The sequence below is a fragment of the Gopherus evgoodei genome, chromosome 2 (assembly GCF_007399415.2).
Source record: "Gopherus evgoodei ecotype Sinaloan lineage chromosome 2, rGopEvg1_v1.p, whole genome shotgun sequence".
Taxonomy (NCBI): domain Eukaryota; kingdom Metazoa; phylum Chordata; order Testudines; family Testudinidae; genus Gopherus; species Gopherus evgoodei.
The window spans coordinates 120,012,474-120,032,875 of NC_044323.1; the positions used below are offsets into that span (position 1 = coordinate 120,012,474).

General features: G+C 44.7%; 1 protein-coding gene across 6 annotated transcripts in view; it reads left to right on the forward strand.

Annotated features, from left to right (window-relative positions):
- ELP2 (elongator acetyltransferase complex subunit 2) overlaps positions 1 to 20,402 on the forward strand; it is a 124,778-nt gene that overhangs the window by 5,845 nt on the left and 98,531 nt on the right. For 5 of the 6 annotated variants that reach the window (XM_030551623.1, XM_030551622.1, XM_030551624.1 and 2 more), the window contains exons 3-5: positions 1,429 to 1,499; positions 3,424 to 3,580; positions 7,295 to 7,372. In XM_030551623.1, the coding sequence (XP_030407483.1) occupies positions 1,429 to 1,499; positions 3,424 to 3,580; positions 7,295 to 7,372 (306 nt within the window). Of the gene's footprint in view, positions 1 to 1,428; positions 1,500 to 3,423; positions 3,581 to 7,294; positions 7,373 to 8,300; positions 8,899 to 20,402 lie in introns of those variants that run through there. The other variant, XM_030551627.1, reaches the window with a different exon arrangement.

Genomic DNA, 20,402 nt, shown 5'->3' on the forward strand with positions numbered 1-20,402 from the left:
ACATTGCTTTGTACTAAATGCATTGTATAATTAATATTGACAACCAGGGGAAAGGAACGCAAGCCCCAAACAGGTAAAGAACAGGTTAAAGAAAATTTCTGTGTTAGATCTATTCAAGTCAGCAGGGCCTGATGAGACCCATAGCAAGAGGAACAAAAAGTGCCACCATTGCTAAACAACAAGTGTTGAAGCAAAAAGGCATCCTTTAAAAATTGGAAGTTAAATTTAGTGAAGAAAATAGAAAGGAGCATAAGCTCTGGAAAGTCAAGTGTAAGAGTATAATTAGGCAGGCCAAAAAAGAATTTGAAGAGCAACTAGCCAAAAGCTCAAATGAACAGCAGATAATTTAAGTACAGCAGAAGCAGAAAGCCTGTCAAAGAATCAGTAGGGCCACTGGATGATTGAGGTGCTAAATGAGCACTCAAGGAAGATAAGGCTACTGTGGAGAAGCTAAACGAATTCTTCGCCTCAGTTTTCACTGTAGAAGATGCGAGGGAAATTCCCACACCTGGCCCGTTCTTTTTAGGTGATAAATCTGAGGAACTGACCCAGATCAAGAGGTCATTAGTAAGGCTACATGTTAGTCACGGGTGTTTTTAGGAAAAGTAATGAACAGGTCATGGGCAGTAAACAAAAATTCATGGACTGTGACCTGTCCATGACTTGGACTGTATACTCCTGACTAAATCTTGGGGAGGGGGGCAGCCTAGGGGTACCACAGGTGCTTGTTGGGGGGACCCAGGAGGGTGCTGGGGAGGGGCAGGCGGTAGTGCACAGCCCGGGACCCTGCTGGTGCTGGCGAGAGGGGGTGTTCTTTGGAAGCGGCAACATCCCTCAGCTCCTAGGTGGAGGTGGAGGCACGGCCACGCAGCTCTAAGCGCTGCCTTCTGCGCCCCCCCGCCCCGCCACCAAGTGCTGGCTTCAGAGCTGCCATTGGCTGGTTGGCAGTGCCTGTAGGCAAAGACAGCGCACAGAGCCCCCTGGCTGCACCTACCCCTAGGAGCTGAAGGATGTCACTGCTTTTGGGGAGCTCCCCCCCAAGGTAAGTGGTGCCCAGTGCCCTCACCCCCTCCCGTACCCCAGCCCTTAGCCCTTGACCCAAATGTCTGCCGCTGGGGGTGGGGGGAGGAGGCGGTGGCCTGAGACTGCTCGAACTGCTGAGGTGGCATGCCCTTGACTTTATTCATATAAAACTTCACAAGCATTAATGTTTGTGAGTTTGTTTTTTTTTTCCAAATATATTCAATGTCTGTCTAGTCTTGAACAGCACTTAGCATTCTCAGCTATCACAACTCTTATGTTTTTAGGGAAATTTAATTTTCTGTAATACACATTGAGTAGCTTTGTTTGTTCTGTGACTGAAATAACTCTTATTTTATAGTAGCAATTAAAAGTAGGTGTTCACATAATTTAAAAAATATTTTTTAGCTGCTGAGACGGAATTAATTTCTGGAGGATCTGATAAACAGCTCATTGTATGGGAAACACAGAATAAGCAGGTAAGCAGAAATATTCCTATTGTCTTTTTGAACTATCACTTCATCAATTTTAATTTTCAAGCGTAGTACTCATCAAATATTTAGTAAATTAAATTACTTCTGTCTGCATTTCTGAACTCTTTATCATGGCTTTTTATCTCACCTAGATTATTGCAACTCTCATATGCCTCTTCCAAGTCTCTCTCTGAACTTTTGCATCAGCATAATGTTGCTATCCTCTGTCACATGATTACATTTAATCCTATTTCTAAATATTTCTGCTGCAATTCTTTTAGTGATTCAATTACAAAAAATCCATAGACTTTACATAGCTTGTTTCAAAGCCTTTTATCTCTCGCTGCTCCAAGCTTCGTTTTCTGACATCATGTAGTATACTTCTTTCCCGTAATCTCATCACTCTCCGTGTGAGACCCATTTTTCTATAGTTCTGTGTTTCTGGCACAGCATTCCTATATCTCTCTTCAGTCTTCTCTAGTTGGATCTGGTGAATCCACAACTGGAATACAGCATTTATTTATAGGGACCTTTATTACCAGAAGAATAGACAAATTGTGAGGAGTGTGGAAAAGATGGTTTGAAGGCTGCAAGGGTTTAAACCTTCTTGAATAAGAAGTTATACCTAACACAGTCCTGATGTGCATTATGGAAATTCAAAAATTCTATTTTAGTCAGAATCAGTCTCCCTCTTGGTTGAAAAAAGAGGATTTGAAAAAAGACATTTGCACCCAATATGAGAAGGGATGTGATCAAAATGTAGCATGTATTTTGCACAAGAGAATACAGAGAGGCACTAAATTTACAAAAGCAATTAAGGAAGATTTTGAAGGAGTTTGACAGATTGCAGGCTGACAGATTGTAGACTTTTCCATACTCAGTGGAAGTCTCAATTTAGCTAATTAACCAAAACCTGAAACTAGAACCATAGAAGGGTTCGGTACGGTAATAATAATAATCCAAAAAGATGGAGATGCTATAGAACCTTTCTCTTACTGATCACAAATACAAATGTAAATGGTTGAGCTCAGTACATGAAGAAGAGGCTGAAATGTGACTGATGGACCTTAAGCCAAACTGTATTCTTGATCTTTTAGCACTTAGAGATTTCTTTCCCAAAGCCTGTGTGCCAAGGAAGTTGTCAGAGTTGTTTGCACCACAGTGGTGGGAAACCATGGGACTAAGTTATAGAAGGTGTAATAATTGAATTCAGAGCTTAGTCAATTTTCAAAAGACCTACACTATGTTTAGCCAGACCACTGTCAATCAAGCACTTTTAATATATTTAAATTGGTTTCCATGAAACTGTGTAATAGGCTAGATTAAGATAAGGTGCCAGATGTTTCTGTAGGTGGAAAACAAATGCTAGGCCTAACTAGTTACAGGATTGCAAGCTTTTCTTTTCAATCTGTGGGTATCATGTGATTATGAAATGTATCAGTCACAGTATGTTTTGTGTTTAATTTCATAAGTTCTTTATGGCTTAAAAAATGTTTTTTTGGGGGAAACAGTTTGATTTGCAGAAAATTGCAGCAATCCTGTATTAAGAAGTTGTTGGACACTAAATACACACTCAGGACAAGTCTACACTGCAGTGTTACATCAATGCAGCTGCACTGATGCAGTGCATCTGGTGAAGATGCTCTATGCCTACGGGAGACTGCTCTCCAGTCTGCATAATTACTCCACCTCAGCGAGAAGCGGAAACTATGTTGGTGGGAGAGTGTCTCCCGCCAACATAGCGCCAGTGGGGACAGTGTGAAACTTGCTAGCCCACATAAGTTGTTACTTTTCATATTTAACCATTACAGCTCTCTTCTAAACATTTCCAAGAATTTAAATGTCTACATGCCTGAAAGTTTCATGTTTTCTGTTAAGTGTTTTATCTTTATTCTTTGTTTAATCTTATGTAACTTTCTGTCATGTTCAGCTTGTGAAATTCATTCGTCTTGAAGGCCACACAGAAGCTGTTTGTGCTGTGGATGCTATGTACCAGACAGATGAGTCAAAAACAGAATTAAATCTACTAATAGCTTCTGCCGCTTCTGACTCTACTGTTAGAATCTGGTCCAAACGAGGTTCAGAAGGTAACTTTCCTTATTGTTAATACTGTAGGCACAACGGGATGGCTTAAAGACCAACTCTAAAAATGGATGAATGTACACTTGTTAAAGTACCTCTAGTACACTAAAGTCTCAGAAGAATCTTTGCTAAAGACAGGGTGTAAGCTGGATTCTGTTTCTTCAGAGCAGTCATTCAGTCAGACCTCTTAAAATTCATTGAAAGCCAGGGGATTGCACTGGTGTAACTGAAGATCTTATTTGCCCTGCAGAACCATTGGCATTTATATAAAATAAAACCTACCCAGGGTCCAGGATGAATTTGCAAGGATGGCAGTTAGAAAAAATACCTCTCTCATATCCAGCAGTGTGAAGTGTTTGGCATCCCATTTTCCTTGGAGTATGATGGCACACTAATAATTTTGGCAGCATGCAGGGGCTAGGACTGCACCTTTTTTGGAATTCTCCAGTGTTCTTTGCCTTTGAGCCTGTAAATGTGCGGGACTCACCCCTGCAGCACCTCCTGCTGGTCGTCTCAGGGAATTAGCTCTTTCTAGCGCAGAGTGCCCTCTGCAGGCCGCTGTCCACTGGCCCCCGTGTCTCTCCATCCCAAGAGAACATTCCTCTATCCACGAATGCTTCCCGGTGGCCATACATTCCAAAGCAATCCTTATAGCACCACTGCCTGAGCCATCTGTTGATCGACATAATCTTGTCACACTTTTGTTGCCCTTCTCTAGGAACAGGCAGAATCCCACTGAAGATCACCTGAGCCTCGATTTCCTTAAACATCTTCCCCAGTCTGGCATAGTCTCCCTTGATACGTTCCAGTGAGAATCTAGCCGTATCATTTGTTCCCACATAAAGGACAATCAGCGGATTCTTTCCCCTTCCCGTTAGGATCCTTTTCAGCCTCAGGTCCACATCCCGTATCTTAGCACCCGGCAGACAGCACACCCTTCTGTTCTCTGGATCAGCTCTGGTTACAGACCTGTCTATTCTTCTCAGTAAGGAGTCCCCAATCACATAGACCTGCCTTTTCCTGGTGACGGTGGGATTCTCTGGTCTATCTCCTGTTCCCTCTGGCTGCAAGTCCTCTTGATTTCTATGGTCCCTTGCAGTCCTCCACAACCCATCCCATATCCTCCTGGGGCTCATGTTTGATGTTGTTGTCTCCATTGAGTCTTCCCCTCTTCCTACAAGACTAGCTACTCCTCTATTCCTTGCCCTCTCACCTTTAGTGACCACCTGCTGTGCCCCTTCTTCATTTTCCAACTCCGTAAACCTGTTCCTGAGCTCTATTTCTCCTTCACTAGCCCATCTTTTCCTCTGCCTGATTCTCTTAGTCACATGCTTCCACCATCCACTTTCCTCACCCAGCAGTCTCCCCTCAGAATTCTTTGGTCCTCCTTCTATCTGCAAGTCTGAGCTTTTCCCTTCAGCCTCCTCATGTCTCTGCTCCATCATTTGCTTGAAACCCATTCTAAACTCAACCAGAGTTTCCACCTGCATCTCTGATCCTCGGATCTTTTCTTCCATTAGCTCTATCAGGCGGCACTTCATGCAGAGAAAACTCTTTTCAGGTACCCCCTCCAGGATCATGCAACCCAGTACCTCCAGGGGCCTTGGACCAGGCCCTGCAGCCTGGGGAGTTGCCAGCCTGGGGAGTTGCCAGCCTGGAGCTCCCCTGCTCCTCTGGCTCTCCCCAGCCCTGTTTCACTTCTAGTACCCTTTCTGCATTCAGCCAGGCCCTGCTCTCTCCCAGCCTGGAGAGAGCCTTCTCTTGGGCCTCTGGTTCACAGTCTTTTTATACAGGAGAGCTGTGGCCCAATTGGGGCATGGCCCAGCTGCGGCCACTTCCCCAATCAGCCCAGCTTAGCAGCTCTCAACCACAACTTTCTCCCAGGGCTAACTTTAACTCTTTTTCTGCTGGTATGGGGGAGCCGCCCCACTACAGTGTCTATGCAGGAGGCAGACCGAGGGTCTCTGCTTCTGGCAGGGCTTTGGGGATTCTTTTCAAGCCTAAAAAAAAAGAAAAATGAGGTAAAAGCAATTTTCAACTTGAAACAAAACAAGCAACCCCCCGTCTCCTCAAAACAAAGAAACAAACAAAAAACCCAGAGATTCCTGGGCTCCTTTTAACCAGGGATTCTAGGAGCCATCTCTTCATGAATTGCTTCTTCCAAACAGGGAATCTCTTGTACCTAGGCAATGCCTAAGCGGAGCAGGAAGCACCTTTCTGCTTCTCCACACTGCAGCTGGGGCCACATGGACAAGAAGGCCTGAGGTGCAGGATCTCCTTAGAAAGAGCAGAGATGGACCAGGAGGCACAAGGAGAGCTAGGTGTTTGTTCTGTCCTCCTGAGCCTTCAGAAGGAGGAAGGTAGCATTCTGGGCCAGCTCGAAGACAAGGTCTGCATCGATCTGCTTGGTTGGTTGGTTGGTTGTCCTCTCCTCTGCATTGGAAATGATGGGTTGCTTACCTTAGGATGAGTAGCCCGATTTTACAGACAGCGTAGCAGACTAGTGTAGCTAAATGTGTGATATTTTGGTTTTCCATATTAGAGATCTATATTCTGTTCCCAGCGTATGTAACCTTTCAGTGACGCTTTGCTTAATAATAATGATTGTGAAGGGTACAGAATTGTTAGCACCAATTGGTAGAAGAGTGAGTCTAGAACTTGTAATTTCCTGGTTCCCAGTTGTGGGGTTTTGTTTTGTTTTATTGTGTCGACCTTCGAGGTCCCAGTCGGAGATCAGGGCCTCATTGTAATAAGTACTATATGCATACCGAACAAAAGGTCAGTCTCTGCCCTAAGAACTTAGTCTTAATAGGCTAATCAAATAATAATAGACAACATACAAGCAAAATGTTGAGGTTCAAAACTTGATGGTTATTTGGTAGTTGTTTCTGGTTCTCCCAAACTAGTCACCTCCTCCACACCCCGTGCACATCCGCCCCAGGCAATCTACACCACTATTTCTCATCCGTAGAGATCTCCCTTTAACCTGCCCATGTCAGAGAAATAGCTTCTTTCCTAGATCAAACAAGCAGGGAACTGCCTAAACAGAACTACTCACCCCAGAAAACAGATCCCCCCATCTTCCTGCGCAAACATTCTAATTCTCTACATGTCTCTTCCCCCACATTGCCACACTCTAGCAGCAGCAGGGCTGAGCATCTCTTCCTAATCCTGCCCCTGAGAATGGAGGAACTCTTACCTTAGGTGTTGCCTTTAGTTTAGGGTGCTGAGCCATTTGGGCCACTGCTGGATCTGTAGGGTGGTTGGGGGAAAAGTGTGGCTCATCTCTCTCTCCCTCCTGCCGCTGCAGCTGCTCTGGTAGAGGACAGGCTGAGTTTCTGTCCCAGTGCAGTGAATGAATGCTGCAGTGATGGGGCCCATCCAGAGAGGGGTTTAGAACATGCAGTGCTATTGTCATGCTGCCAAAATTAAACTATACAATATTAGATGCTCTGGGAAATAACTTTTAATAGCTTATAACTCAGATTTCCATGGATTTTACTGAGGCCAGCAAAAGGCACCTCCCTAATTCCATGGAGGTCCCCTGCCAAAATCAAATGTTTTCTCTGACCAATGGAGGTAACAGGTTCTCAGTGGGGTGCATGAATTTTTTTTGTAATGGAAAGTGTTAAGCAACCAAAACATAAGGGTGCTGTCCCCTCCCCCTACAGCGTTAATTTGGTAGAGTGAGTTCAGCATTCTTTACTATCAATTTTCAGCTAATTGCCTTCAGACCCTGGAATTTGGAAATGGATTTGTTATGGATATCTGCTTATCCTTCTTGCCTGGCAGTGATGGTAAGTACATTTACATATCCTGAATGCTTAGTCCAGGAGAAATGACATATTTTTAAAAACAGCAGTTAATGTGCCTTGAAAAACAGTGTTTTCATTTAGCTAATTTTTGACACACGCAGTATATGAATAATCACATCTAAATTGACAAGAAACCACCCTGAGCTTCACTTCTGAATAGATTTAATTTGGAGGTTAGTAGTTAGAACAAAATTGCTTAGTTGTAGTGCTTCCAAAACAGTCTTGATAGAGCATATATTATATGTCAATTTAGTTGCATTGTGAGGCAGAAGTCAGTTATAGATTCATAAAGTTAAGTCAAGATATAAGCACCCCAGCCCCCAGCAATGATAGGATGGAGTTAAGCTCCTTTGGAAGGGAGGAACCATACCTGCAACACCCTGAAGTAATTGTATAAATGTCATAGATTTTTTTCCTTCTTTTTTTTTTTTAAAGATCAAAATGACCATTTAAATCATTTAACCTCCTGCGTAACACAGGCCATAGAACTTCACCCGATACTTTGTGTCAAGTTCTATTATTACTACTAACTATTATCTGATATTTGTGTTATAGTAGCTTCTAGAAGTCCCATTGTGCTAGGCACTGTATACAGAGTCTGAGAGTCTTGGCCTCAACGTTTACAGTATAAGTAGACAAGACAGAAAAAGAATGTGTGGCAGAAATATAACACAAACAGTGAACAGTATGATGGTCTGCAAATATGTGAGTTCATGAATTTTTTGGGGGGTGGGCTTTGTTGGGATTAGATTAGCTAAACAGCTGTAGGAAGGGATAAGGGATGTTGCAGGGTGTGGGGGAAGGCAATCAGAAAGGATGAGGAGGAGGGCAATGGGATAGCGTAAGGGAGAAGTGCGACAAAAGCAGAGCTATATGAGTGTGGGGTGCAGTGAGATGAAGAGGGCGGGAGGGAATTGAATTAAACTGCCAAATTAATGCAAAGGAGAGAGTGTCCAGAGTAAAAATTGTAGGAAGCAGGTGTAGGAAACAGCACTGACAACATCATCAGTGTCTGATGGTCCCTGCTGCAGCAGCTTGGCTCTACCTCTGCTGGCTGAGTCTCTTGGTGGGTCCTTTCATGAGTTTGTCTATCCCAAGATCATATGAATTGGGGGAGGGAGGAGGCTGAATGGAGCCTAGTATCCGTGGAGTAGGTTTTTCCCCGTGCACAGTTGTAGGCCCAGTGATACTGGGGGTGGAATATGTTATGAGCTGGACATGGGTGGTCTGGCCTAGCAAGTAGAACCAGGAATCAGGCTTAGTGGTTGGAGACAGGAGTCAAGCCAAGGGTCAGAACTGAAGTCAGGAGACAAGCCAGGGGTCAACCTCAGAGGCAGGGATCAGAGCCAGAGTTGGGAGTCAGGAGTCGGAGCAAGCCGAGATGCAGGTCTATGCTACGGCTGACAGGGATCCGTTTTGTTGCACAGATGCTTCCTGGAACTCCTCCTGAGGCTGAAATACAGTGCATGGTCTAGCCATGAGGGAAACTGTCAGCCCGGCCTTCCAAGGTGGTAATTCCTGTGGTATTTATCCCCACAGGATTTGTGTGGTAATGTGTGGCACCCTACCATAGATGCCGGGTGTTAGGGGGCTTGTTTTTTTTATCTGCTTACTTCCCTGGTCCTTCTAGCATGAACAGAGAGCAACAATACCCTAAGTCCAAAGGTGCAAACAATTTGATGTTTATTGGGATGAACTTCCAGCAAGCATGATTCCAGTTTCCTCTCTGTGTCCCCCTTCCCAGCTCTGACACCACAGAGCCTTGCCTATGTCCCTGTTCCCATTTCCCCCCCCGACCTCTTTAGCAAAACATGATTCCAATTCCCCCACTCCCATTCCGTGTTCCCATTCCCCCCTTTACTTCCTGATTGATTGCAGACTGGATAGTAAACTTGAGTTCTGCTTAGCTGTACCTTAACCAATCATTTTACTGAAATTTAACTAACCAATCCTAACATATTGTAATATAATTATTTAACCAATTATATCCCACCTCCTTAATTGGTTTACACCCAACAAAATTAATTGTACAGCAGACTGAAACAATCACAGAACCAGACAGAGATTATACAGACAAACAATAGGGAAGTGGAGACTACAGTAATAAAACTATACACAAATGAGTATTTTACGTCCCAGCTATTGATAAGTGAGTTTTTGCCAGACAGGATGCTATCAAACTAAGTTTCCTTTTACATTGTCTAGGTTCTTCCCTTTCTCTGGAGGTGATAGGAATATCAGGACAGGATTGTATTCCTGACAGTCCCATAGTACCTTATTTTAATGTAACTAGTTTGGAATGTGAGGATGTGACCTTTCACTTCCCAGTTTATGGCTGCCTCTGCTGCTTAGCTGAATGCCTTAGCCTAAGAACAGGGCTCAGACTGTCACAGTAAGAAAAGGCCCTTACACAGACAGACAGTGGTTTTGATTCTTTCTTTTATATCTCTATAACTACCTTAGTAATAAGAGTACACCTAAATTCTTAAAGTATAGGCCTTTGCAGACAGACCTGAATATCTATATCCTAACACCGGGTAACAGCGTGGAGGCATTGGCCATCCCACAGACCTGGGTTCCAGTCCTATCCCTGCAGAACCTCACATCACACCCCTTTCAGGGGTGCCCATATGGCATCGTTGGACCAGGGTGTTTTTATGAAAGGTCAGGTGCATGGTCGTGGTTAGGTGGTTCCCAGGACCATTCTTTAGGGCCATAGTCTTTCCAGTCGATGAGATACCATAGTGTGCCCCAATTTATCTTGGAGTCAAGCACTTTGTGGACTACATACTCTTTGTAGTCTGGGACATGTACCAGTGCGGGAGAAGGATGGATTTAGTGGAGAATGGATCTCCATGTAGGGTTTCAGGAGCGACATGTGGAAAACAGGGTGTAATTCGAGGGATCTAGACAGGCAGAGTTTGAAGGTAACTGTGTTGATTTGTTACCTGATTTGGTATGGCCTGAGAAACTGGTGGTCCAGTTTGCAGGATGGCCTGTCGGTGCAGAGTTGTTCTGTGGAAAGCTGCGCCCCTTGGCATACTGAAAATGTTGGCCATTGACGGTCTGACACCATTGTAGGCTTTCTTTGCTTCCTCAGGGGAGCCTCTTACCACTTCTTGGACCTGGTGAATCTGTTGAATCCAGTCAGTGACTGCTGGGTTTGGGGAAGTTGTAGGTAATGCTGGGTGAATCTGAGGGTGAAAACATGTTGTACATGCGAATTCTGCATAGGACAGGAGCGCGGATCTGTAGCTCTGGTGATAATTGACAAAGCATTGTAAGTAGTGTACTAATATTTGGTTTACCCTCTCTGATTGGCCATCTGTCTGTAGGTGGTACACTAAAGAGATGTAAGTGTGGGCTCCAAGTAGCTGTAGGCCTTGCACTGGTAGTATGATATGAACTGTGGGCCTTGATCTGAAATAACCAGGTCCAAGAGCCCCTGGAGGTGGATGATATATTTCACGAGGAGCTGAACTGTTTCTTTGCATAAAGGTAGGTGAATGCAGAGGATGAAATGTGCCATTTTGGTAAATTGGTTCATAACAGTTGTGATTACCGTGTGGCCACTGGACTCAGGGAATTGGACAATGAAATTCAGGGCGATCATAGAATTATAGAATATCAGGGTTGGAAGGGACCTCAGGAGGTCATCTAGTCCAACTCCCTCCTCAAAGCAGGACCTGTCCCCAACTAACGATGGCTCCCCAGGGCCTGGGCAGGAGAATCCTCAAGAGTTTGTGCCTTGGTATGTTGATACTTGCATACAAGTCACAGGAGTTGACTTAAGCCTGTATCACAGCTTGCGTTCGGCATTACCAGAAGAAACAGGAGGGTTGGTGATAAGTTATAAGGTGACTGAAATACCCTGCTACAGGAGTGTCGGTGTCCCAAATGCATCACCTCTGTTGTGGTAAGCTCCTGAGGGACATGTGTGTCATGTCACATATATTATCCCACCCCGTGTGTCATGATGTCGCTTGTCCTTAGCTCTTTGGGAAAGATCACCTTCCTTGAAGCCGAATAGATTAGGGTTAGATCTTGGTGAATGGCAGCATTCAGTAAATTGTGAGGATTGAGAGCGGAAGGCAGCTTCTGGCTTGCCGTGTCTTAGACTACATAATAATTACGCCTTTTGGAATAGTTCATTGACCTTACCATTTTTGGCCTCTGGGCAGTAGGTGATGGTGAAGTTGAAGCAGGAGAAGAATACAACTCGTCTGAGTTGCCTCAGGTTCAGTGCTGTGGCTTTGTGTAGATATTCAAGGTTTATGTGGTCCGTAAAGACCTGTACTAGATGTTACATTCCTTGGAGGTAGTGATGCCACTCCTCGAAAGTGGCTTAGATTGCCAGGAATTCCTTGTCCAAGATCTCATAATTTTGTTAATTGGTTTTGAGTTTCCAGGACAAATAGGTTTACAGATGTAATGACTCTTTGGGACCATATGTGTGACAGAGCACTGCCCTGATTGTCACATCTGATACATCAGCTTCCATGATAAGGGCTTGTGTGGGGTCTAGGTGTACCAGGACAGGAGCAGTGGTGAAGATGAGTTTGTTGTTTGAATGCTTGCTGGGGCTTTGGGGGACCAAATAAATCTGGCACTTTTATAAATGAGAATGGTCACAGGTGTTAATTGCCCTGAAAAGTCTGTGATGAAACACCAATAGTGAAGACTAAGAAGCAGGTTTACCGAGGCTTTGGCCAATTGCAAATGGTCTCCACCTTTTTCTGATCCTTCCTGGGGATAGAATAAACCCTAGGAACTCCGTGGAGGGTTGATCAAAAACATATTTTTCCAGTTTTGCATAAGACTGTGTTGACTTTTTTTTTAGGTCGGCCCTAATGTGGTGAGTGCTTCTTGGGATTCTCTGAGGAGATGAGTATCTCATTGGGATATAAGATATTTCTGGGACATCTTGGACCAATACGTTGTCTTTTAGAAAATACTGGGAGGTTGCAGGGCATTCTTCAGTTCAAATGGCATCACTAAATGCTCAGAGTCACTGTAGTGGGTACGGAATGCAGTCTTCCATTCGTCCCCTGCCCAAATACATACTAGTTTAGTAAATAGCCGAGCAGATCTAATGCAATCTAACAGTTCAAGTATTAAAGGTAAGGAGTCCTGATCATCATTTGGTTCAAGGACCAATAGTCCACGGGACCAGAGCCCCAGTAGGAGATTGGCGCATAAGCACTTGACCAGGTTCCCTTGGAAGTATGTGCATAGGATAGCCAATTCAGGTGTGAATATTGCGTGCATTTGACTATATGGAGCCCTCACCCCAGACTGCAGATTTGTGGAGCAGTTGTAGTTCCGGCATGGAGGCAGGGTGTCCATGTTCTTCTCAAAGGTCCATGGTGTCTTGGTATGCCCGGGTCTGAAGACTTGTTGCTAGCCATGTGTAGGCAGACCCATTGACACAATTCAGAGGGGAAGCTGATTTTTTTTTCTTTTTAATTCCCATGAGAGGGTCTGAGGATTGTGGAGAGCCAACAACATTATACTGAGAATCAGTGGCGAAGTGATCTTGCCGAATTGCAGCATCTCTCTGTGTCCTTTGATAATGGCTTCCAAAGATGTGATCTCTTTCACCACTGGGCCTGAGGACAGGAGGAACACTTCTGTTGTATTAATGAGGTGTAGGGTGCAGTTTGCCTGTATCAGTGTTCGTAGGGCTCGAGCTATAGTGTCATCTTTAAAGTTATTGGCAGCACCTGAATTTTAAGGGCCCACTGTGCGGATATGTGTCAGATCTTGCCCAGAATGCATAGTTGTAATCATACCATGATGGTGTGGTGAGGACCTGTGTGGCGAGAGCATATCTCAGTCAGGACTTGGGGGATTGTCCTGGGGTATAACACCTTGGTCATGTGTATGCTGGCTCCTGACTGCCTCAGTTACTTTCAACTGTAGTAGCAGATGGACCAGGACCAGGTTCCTCTAACCTGGATTTGTCAGCACATTGCACCCTCAAAGGTGGTGATGCCTTAGTTTTGATAGGTTTCAGTTAGTTCTTTTAACTAATGATCTTGATTCAGTTCCTTTCTTCTGATATGTTGGAACTGAAGGCAAAGAAACTGGGGTTTAAGAGTTGTGCCACTTACCCTGCTAGTTTTCTTGCTTCTAATGGAGATATGTATTGTTTTGGTTTGTTTGAGGAAGGTCTTTCACCTTATTGCTTTACGTACAGCCCTGTTACTCTGAGGGCCAGAAAGAAGCATCAGAATCTAAACTTGCAGGCAGAGTGGCCTTAATTCCAACTCCTAAGGAGACTAAAAAGACTAGCCAACATCCAGCTCACTCATCCGCTTCTTCGATTGAGCCAAACTGAAGGTGCTGTTCACTATGAATCCTCAAATATTGGATCTGACCAAGCATAAACTTTTGGCCTCAAAGGTATATGCCTCTACTGAAAGAGCATATTTCAGGGATCCAGTATTTCTAATTCTTCATACTCAAGTGCAGAAGCATCCCCATGAAAAGTCTGAGTTCAAAAATCAGAACAGCAGCAAAGGGGGTATAAAAGACCAGTATCATCCTGCCCTGAATTGGCTCCAGGCTTGAAAACTCATAGACTCTAGGACTGGAAGGGACCTCGAGAGGTCATCGAGTCCAGTCCCCTGCCCTCATGGCAGGACCAAATATTATCTAGACCATCTCTAATAAACATTTATCTAACCTACTCTTAAATATCTCCAGAGATGGAGATTCCACAACTTCCCTAGGCAATCTATTCCAGTATTTAACTACCCTGACAGTTAGGAACTTTTTCCTAATGTCCAACCTAAATCTCCCTTGCTGCAGTTTAATCCCATTGCTTCTTGTTCTATCATTGGAGGCTAAGGTGAACAAGTTTTCTCCCTCCTCCTGATGACACCCTTTTAGATACCTGAAAACTGCTATCATGTCCCCTCTCAGTCTTCTCTTTTCCAAACTAAACAAACCCAATTCCTTCAGCCTTCCTTCATAGGTCATGTTCTCAAGACCTTTCATCATTCTTGTTGCTCTTCTCTGGACCCTCTCCAATTTCTCCACATCTTTCTTGAAATGCGGTGCCCAGAACTGGACACAATACTCCAGTTGAGGCCTAACCAGCGCAGAGTAAAGCGGAAGAATGACTTCTCGTGTCTTGTTTACAACACACCTGTTAATGCATCCCAGAATCATGTTTGCTTTTTTTGCAACAGTATCACACTGTTGACTCATATTAAGCTTGTGGTCCACTATGACCCCTAGATCTCTTTCTGCCATGCTCTTTCCTAAGCGTACTTTCTATGCCAACATCTAAATCGTTGATGAAGATATTGAACAGAACCGGTCCCAAAACAGAACCCTGCGGAACCCCACTTGTTATACCTTTCCAGCAGGATTGGGAGCCATTAACAACTACTCTCTGAGTACGGTTATCCAGCCAGTTATGCACCCACCTATATTAGCCCCATCTAAATTGTACTTTCCTATCTTATCTATAAGAATATCATGCGAGACCGTATCAAATGCCTTACTAAAGTCTAGGTATATCACATCCACCGCTTCTCCCTTATCCACAAGGCTCGTTATCCTATCAAAGAACGCTATCAGATTAGTTTGACACGATTTGTTCTTTACAAATCCATGCTGGCTATTCCCTATCACCTTACCACCTTCCAAGTGTTTGCAGATGATTTCTTTGATTACCTGCTCCATTATCTTCCCTGGCACAGAAGTTAAACTAACTGGTCTGTAGTTTCCTGGGTTGTTTTTATTTCCCTTTTTATAGATGGGCACTATATTTGCCCCCTTCCAGTCTTCTGGAATCTCCCCCGTCTCCCATGATTTCCCAAAGATAATAGCTAGAGGCTCAGATACCTCTTCCATTAACTCCTTGAGTATTCTAGGATGCATTTCATCAGGCCCTGGTGACTTGCAGGCATCTAACTTTTCTAAGTCATTTTTTACTTGCTTTTTCCTTATTTTCTCTTCTAAACCTACCCTCTTCCCGTAAGCATTCACTATACTAGACATTCCTTCAGACTTCTCAGTGAAGACCGAAACAAAGAAGTCATTAAGCATCTCTGCCATTTCCAAGTCTCCCGTTACTGTTACCCCCTCCTCATTGAGCAGTGGGCCTACCCTGTCCTTAGACTTCCTCTTGCTTCTAATGTATTGATAAAAAGTCTTCTGGTTTCCCTTTATTCCCATAGCTAGTTTGAGTTCATTTTGTGCCTTTGCTTGTCTAATCTTGCCTCTGCATTCCTGTGTTATTTGCCTATATTCATCCTTCGTGATCTGACCTAGTTTCCATTTTTTATATGACGCCTTTTTATTTTGTAGGTCACGCAAGATCTCAAGGGTAAGCCAAGGTGGTCTTTTGCCACATTTTCTATCTTTCCTAACCATCGCAATAACTTGCTTTTGGGCCCTTAATAGCGTCCCTTTGAAAAACTGCCAACTTTCCTCAGTTGTTTTTCCCCTCAGTCTTAATTTCCATGGGACCTTGCCTATCAGCTCTGAGCTTACCAAAATCCGCCTTCCTGAAATCCATTGTCTCTATTCTGCTGTACTCCCTTCTACCTTTCCTTAGAATTGCAAATTCTATGATTTCATGATCACTTTCACCCAAGCTTCCTTCTACTTTCAAATTCTCAACAAGTTCCTAACTATTGGTTAAAATCAAGTCTAGAACAGCTTCCCCCCTAGTAGCTTTTTCAACTTTCTGAAATAAAAAGTTGTCTGCAATGCAGTCCAGGAACTTATTGGAGAGTCTGTGCCCCGCGGTGTTATTTTCCCAACATATATCTGGATAGTTGAAGTCCCCCATCACCACCAAATCTTGGGCTTTGGATGATTTTGTTAGTTGTTTGAAAAAAGCCTCATCCACCTCTTCCGCCTGATTAGGTGGCCTCTAGTAGACTCCCAGCACGACATCACCTGTGTTTTTTACCCCTTTTAGCCTAACCCAGAGACTCTCCACCCTTCCGTCTCCTATGTCCATCTCCACCTCAGTCCAAGTGTGTACATTTTTAATATATAAGGCAACACCTCCTCCCTTTTTCCCTTGTCTATCCTTCCTGAGCAAACTATACCCATCCACACCAACATTCCAGTCGTGTGTATTATCCCACCAAGTTTCAGTAATGCCAATAATGTCATAGTTGTATTTATTTATTAGCACTTCCAGTTCTTCCTGCTTATTACCCATACTTCTTGCATTTGTATAAAGGCATCTAAGATACTGGTTTGATCTTGCCTCCCAGCTTTGCCCTGACCCTCCTTCCTCTCTGTCATTATAGCCCGTGCTCCCTCCTGTTTCCAACCCATCTCCCAGGTCTTGTTCCCCACTTTACCTGTGGGCTTTGCTCACCTGTCCCCGTCGAACCTAGTTTAAAGCCCTCCTTACTAGGTTAGCCAGTCTGTGCGCAAATAAGGCCTTTCCCCGCTTCGAAAGGTGAACGCCATCTGTTCCTAGCAGTCCTTCCTCAAATAGCATCCCGTGGTCGAGGAAGCCAAAGCCTTCCTGGCGACACCATCTTCGTAGCCAGGCATTCACCTCCACGATGCATCTGTTTCTGCCCGGACCCCTACCTTTAACAGGAAGAATCGAAGAGAATACCACCTGTGCTCCAAACTCCTTAACCCGTACTCCCAGAGCCCTGTAGTCACTCTTGATCTGCTCAGTGTCACACCTCGCAGTATCATTTGTGCCCACATGGATGAGTAGCATGGGATAGTAGTCAGAAGGCTGGATAATCCTCGACAATGCCTCTGTAACATCTCGGATACGGGCCCCTGGCAGGCCGCATACCTCCCGGGATGAACGGTCAGGGCGACAGATGGGTGTCTCCGTCCCCCTCAGCAGAGAGTCTCCACCACCACTACCCTACGTTTCTTATCAGTGGTGGCAGCAGACCTCCCAGCCTTAGGGGTACGAGGCTTCACCCCCTTAACTGTTGGGGGTGATTTCTTCTCTCCTGTATCAAGAAGAGCATAATGGTTATCTTTTACCACAACAGGAGGGTTTGCAGCAGCGGTGGAGCACTGCCTGCTGCTAGAAGTAACCAGCTGGCTGTGTCCACCCTGAGCCGCCTCCTCCACTGGTGTGTCAGATACACCCTGAGACATCTCCTCCTTCACTGGAGTGTCAGTAGTCCTGTCAACTGGGACAGCACCATCAGCTGTCTCCACATGGATACTGTCCAGGAATTGCTCATGGACATGGATGTTCCTCAGCCTGGCCACCTCCTCCTGTAGCTCTCCCACCTGCTGCCTGAGAGATTCCACCAGTAGGCACCTTTCACATTGGATGCCACCCCCAGCCTGGATATCAGTAAGTGGAAATTGCAAATTACAGTCTTTGCAAGCCCACACCAGAATCTGGGTAAAAGTATCCATGCTTTGGTGCTCTGTCTGGCTACAGGCGCAGGTGGAGGAGACAGAAGCAGTGCTGGCACAGGTGTTGCGGGTACTCCTCACCATTGTAAGCCTCCCTCTGTCAAACTCTCTCAAATTCCTGTCTACAGCTCCCTATCCGCTCCTCTCTGCTGTAAACAGAAAGGTTTTCGATGTGGCTCAGGTTATGGGTTCAGGGGACCAATGGGTCACAGATGAGACCGACAAGGGACCCCCCCTCCCTTCCTACTCCCCTTCCAAACTCCCTTGCAAAACTCCCTGTTAGCAGCTCCTGTTTGCTAAGCTCCCTGGTCGCTTGTGCGCAGCTTTATAAAGCCCTGGCCTGAGTGAATGCCCCGCCCACTGGTTAAGGTTCAGCCAATTACCAGAGGCTTCTAGCTTTCAAACCTTCCTAGTAGCTCCACCTCCAACTGCCAGCTACAGCACACGGTCCTTCAAACAAACAAACCAAACAGACTGACAAACACAAGCTCAGCACACAGCAAGTAACCCCCAAACACACACACAAACCCAAACACTGCAGACAGTCACTTACCCCACAGATGCTGTATGTGCTCCTCCTTCACCTGGAGAACTCCCTTGCAAAACTCCCTGTTAGCAGCTCCTGTTCGCTGATCACTCATCACAAGCCTGATAAAACACCTTCTTATTGGATCCATGGTTACAGTGGTGACTTAGGTTCACGGTGAACACTTGGAACACTATCATTTAGTTACTCTCATGAAACACCAGATACATTATCTTCGGTGATTTAGGGTAAAGGAAAGAAGTATAATGTGGTGGGTCTGGTTCCTCTTCCTTCTCCCCCTCCTCCAGAAAAGAAAAAGAAAAATGTAAGTTTAAACCATTTTCTTACCTACGCAGACCTCTCTGGAGATATGAGAACCTCCCCGTAGGACACGCTGTTGTTCGCCATGGAAATGTGTCACACAGTTTTGAGCTTTTTGCTTAACTAGGTTGCTTTTGTTGCCTTGGAAACTGCCTTAGATTGACACTGATCTGCAATCAGGCTACTACTGGCCTGATACTTTTCCTTGTCATTGCCCTCCCAGAAAATGGATCAGGGAACCTCACATAACTGACCATTCTCTTATAGATCTGGCATTTCAGTTGATATGCACAACTTGGTAATCTATATGGCAATCAATTTAACTGCATCGCCTCATCCCACCTTCCAAAAAGAAGAGTGCTATTTGTCAGTAGTCAAGAATTGGAATTTACAAAGGCTACTTGAAAAAATAACGGTTACTCAGCCATACAGAGTTTTCATTGAGATGGATTCTGCACATTCACACTCCTCACCCACCTTTCCTTTTTTCCTCACAGTCCTAATTTCAGTTTCAGACTTGAAGAGGTGGTGGTAGGAATTAAGGCAGTTGGCACCACTCCCAAGCCCCCGCCCATAGTCCTCCCCTTAGTATGGGGGCACAAAAGTGCTCTAGTGGGCACTGCTGCTAGTATGGTCAGCTGATCCAAGCTGTACTCCTGCACAACGTGAAAGAGAATAGACCGAGTTCATCTTGAAGAACTCAAATTATAGAAAATCACCTATATTTATTTTTTTAAAAGGAAATTTCAGGCCCTCAAGATTGTAGAGGAAAGCATGAAAACTTGAGTATTCCAGTCAAGGTGTGCATGTGTTCCATGCACCTGAGATTGGAAGATTTTTTTCTAGCCATGTCCATGGATCCATGTCTCTGCCCTTGTGCCCTGAACCGAGGGCATATGGGGCAGGTGTCCACTTCTCCAGTTCCTTTCTGCTACCTATGGTCCTTGGAGCTCAACTCATACTTTCACAAAACATTATTCCTTAGATCTAGCATTTAGATTGGTATGCACAATTTGGTAATCTGTATTTCAATCAATTTAACTGCATCTCCTCATCCCACCTTCTGAAAAGAAAAGTACTTCCTCAGTGTTCACAGCTTTAGCTGGAATTCCTGTTAAAAAAGTTTGATATTAATAGTTTTCAGTTTAGATAGTATAGTTCTAGTAGTACAGAGGCCTGGAGAAAAACCTGACCTACCCCAGCAACCCCTGTACAGGGTTGCCTAGCATACCCAAGACCTCAGGATTCAAGATCTGCATGGTCTGCCTTCCTGATCATCGACTTCCACGACACATCTCTCTATCTGCCTTCTAAGTATAATATCTGATGGTTCTTTTCTTGGCAAACTTGTCAAGCCTGTAACTTCAGACGTAGAAGATTCCTGATGGATCATTCCATGAGACCTCAGTCCAACCCTCACCCATCCGACCTCCCTGTGCATTGCACAGAAGCATTAAGTATCCCTTCAAGCAGCGGGTCTCAGGCTCAGGGACTGCTCAGGGTAGATAAAGACTCTTCCAAACATAGCCTACATTAGGCGGCAGGAGCAAACCCTCACAAAAAATGTGAAAAATCTCCCTCAAAGTCTTCGAGTACCAGACTTCTTCTTTGACACCCTCAAAGTTGGCTGAGACTCCACTCACTGGTCCATGTGGGTCAGAAGCTCACAAAAGGCATGGTACCAGTTTCTTGACACTGAGAACCACAAATGTCACAAAGCCATCCACAGCCAAATGGACAGCACCATCCTTGATATTTGTGAGGGAAAGAAGACAGTGGACATTT